We start from the raw sequence: 3,162 nt of genomic DNA, 5'->3' as shown, positions 1-3,162 counted from the left end.
CACGGGCCCAGCCGCTCCACGGCATGTGGGATCCTCCCGGACCGGGGCACGAACCTGTGTCCCTTGCATCAGCAGGCGGACTCTCAACCATTGTGCCACCAGGGAAGCCCAAACAAACATACTTTTAAGTGAAGATTTCCCCATATTTCCAAATAAGATACTGTTGAACATACCTTATAACGAATTTTACATTTGACCTTATTTTTTGATAAATATAGTTGTGAAAACTGAGTTAGACTCTTTCTTCTAAAAAATTCTCCCTTAACATGCCCCTCTTTCTGTGATTGTCAAGACAATATGGCATATTAAGGCAGCAACATCCAGGAATATAACCTGCATTTGTTTCTTTAGTTTGAAGTTTTAAGGTCAAAATAAGGTCTTAAAATAATCCTTTCACAAAAATAAGGCAGCTTTATGCTGTGAAAACATTAGCTCTTTGTCAAAGGTTATGTTCTTCTGTCCTCATCTGCTGTCACCACCTGTCAGCATCTTCTTTAAAGATCAGTTTTTTCTTCGTAGCGACACCTACATGCGGCTCGTTGGCTGTCCAGGTACGGCTTACAGCCTAAATGTATAACACTGTCAAACAAGAGCTCCACGGTGGTTTCACATGCTGCAAAGTAAGAAAGTGCCATTACTGTTAGGCAACTGCAAAGCACCACTCTCTCTTCACATATATTACATGTTTCAGCACAATGTCAGGCACAGCCTTAGTGGGCACTTACACCTATTTTAGGTGAAAGTCTTCCCAACCCTTGCAAACTAGTAACATATATATACAAAGACTTTCCCTTTCAGCCTCTCTACCTGTATCTACTTTTTCTTTGCATGCAACTATTCAAACCAACTTTCTGTACTAGACAGTGAGTCTCCCTCAATAGCACTGATCAGTTCATCACTGTTAATTTTCCTTTTATATGAAAAATATCACTAATAGAGATGCCTGATAACACTCTTAAGTTTGCACTTTAAGGAAGGACTTCTAGGTGCAGAAAAAAATGAAGGTTAAAAATAGAGAAACCTCAAAACATTTAATTATAGTCAACAGCTTTTAATGATCACACATAATTTAAGATGCTTAAAGTATTAAATGGACCCCAGTCTCTTTCTTTGACCAATATCCAAATTTAGCTTGGGAGGGGAGACACAGGAACCCAAGGTGTTTTTCCTCTGGTGGGGTTTCTTAATTTTTTTGAAAGACTATAAAAAAGATAACAGATTTAACTTTTCTTATTCTAAGAAACCTGGAACACTCAGGTAAGATTATCTTAATATACTATACTTACAGAGAAACGGCACAGAGTGGCTTTTAGTTATCCAAATACTTCTAGTTTCCAATATTCATGTGAAGAAAGAAACTTTTCATTACAAAATCTTGGCATTTTCAAAGTTTTCCAAAAGGTTGTGCCATTAAGGAATACAACCAACCACAGAAGTGTAAAGGTTATGATTACTAAATAGGAGACTGCAAGGAAATTGCTAACAACATTAGCATATCCTTAGGTCAGAAAACAGGAAACACATCTATCTGTGCTTCACCTGGACAACTAGTTTACCTTAGCCAAAAACGTTCAAAGGGATTCAGAGGTTTTGAGTTCAAGCTTCACCTGGAGCAAAGATTTCCTCCTTGTTATTACTTCCTAGTTATTACTAGAATTTCAGAATAACACCTATAATATGAGACTATTTGGGGAATACTGGAATAGACAGAACACAAGTTTTAAAGTCCGAAGTATGTAACTTGGGACAAGTTACTTCTTTCTGAACCTCAGTTTCCTTCCTTTAAAAAGGGGCATAATGCCAACTAGTACTTTGGGTTTCTGTGAACATCAATGAAAACATGTCTCAAGTATCTAGCACACTATCTATGGAAAGTGCTTAAAAGTGGTAGTTTCCTTTCTTGACCCTTCTTACTGCCTCTCCTCTTCTGATTTCAGTGTATGGTACGTTCTTTGGCTTGACAGTAAAGAAATCTTGTTAACGACTAGTATTTGTACAGTAATGTGTATTTCTACAAATATTTCATTTTACCCGTATGACAACTCTACAAGAAGGGTATTACCGTTCTCATTTTATAAACGAGGACACTGAAATGCCTATTACCTTTGCTGACTGTGCTTTGTGTCCCTTCACTGCAATAATCATCACCGTGAGTATGACTACATGCTGAGCCCTGTGAGTTCTCTTGGCAAATCACTGAACATGGGCAGGGGTGAGGGGGTGGTTTTGAGGACCTTCCTGACACAGATACATATGAAGAGACAGAGTTAAGACTCAAATCTTCCAGAACTTCCTACTCCAAATCCAATGTGCTATACTCCGAACTTCACTGGATCCAGAATTTCAAACTTCAGGCTCTAGGTAATTAGAACTACCCTACAGGGTACAAGATTTTGGATGAATTCTTCTCTAGCTTACACACCCTCCTCCCAAGGTTTCCTAACACTTCTTGCTTCTGTGATTGTAAACCATTTTAGATGACAAAATCATTGACTTCTCATCTCAGAAAACTGAAGGGGCTGTTTCACCATAGATAAGGTAATACATAGTGAAAGATTTCGATCGGTATATCTTGTACTAACACAAAAGCATCTAATAAAACTTTCCTGACTGCACTTATCCCCATCTCACCGAATCAGCCTTACCCTGCACATGCTGAGCTAGCCCTAGTGTTTTCTGCACATCTCGGCAAATCTTGGAGAGGCAATATTGAAATTCCTCATCACAGTCGTTTTTGCTTTTGCCGCAGGTCTCATAGCACCTGTCGTGTTGGTTGCAGCACTTTGTCAAGGAAGGGATGCCAATGTTCAGCTGAAAGAGACGTTTGGATGGATGACGGCTGATGAAATTCAAACCTTCTCTGAAGTAGCGCATCAAAGAAACTTATAGATCAAAGACAACACTGCCATACAGATAATTTCCAAAATTCGTTTCTGCCTCCAAATGCTTTCCAGGTTAGATCTCTCTCCATTACCCTCACTTGCACCCACCCATGTTACTCCTTCCTCTCCCTCTCAGCCATGCCTCAAAGCTCCCTATTTTGCAAAATGTTAGAGAATTCGCAGTCATTTGCCGGTAGCAAATGCAACTTCCCATTGCCCAAAACACAAAACATAATTTTAAGAATAGAAAGATAGTGCTTCCCTGGTGGTGCAGTGGTTG

General features: G+C 39.3%; 1 protein-coding gene across 1 annotated transcript; it reads right to left on the bottom strand.

Moving 5' to 3' along the window:
• Window positions 1-494: 494 nt before the first annotated feature.
• LOC103079421 (group XIIA secretory phospholipase A2-like) lies at window positions 495-2,874 on the bottom strand. The gene is made up of 2 exons (XM_007461667.1): window positions 2,646-2,874; window positions 495-613 (listed from the first exon to the last, which is right to left on the bottom strand). Exons 1-2 carry the CDS (start codon window positions 2,872-2,874, stop codon window positions 495-497), a joined length of 348 nt encoding a protein of 115 aa, XP_007461729.1.
• Between the last annotated feature and the right edge of the window lie 288 nt (window positions 2,875-3,162).

This window comes from Lipotes vexillifer, unplaced genomic scaffold (assembly GCF_000442215.2).
Source record: "Lipotes vexillifer unplaced genomic scaffold, Lipotes_vexillifer_v1.1 C27161399, whole genome shotgun sequence".
Lineage (NCBI taxonomy): Eukaryota > Metazoa > Chordata > Mammalia > Artiodactyla > Lipotidae > Lipotes > Lipotes vexillifer.
Note: the sequence above shows the minus strand (reverse complement) of the source record. Positions and strands in the feature narration are given on the sequence as shown.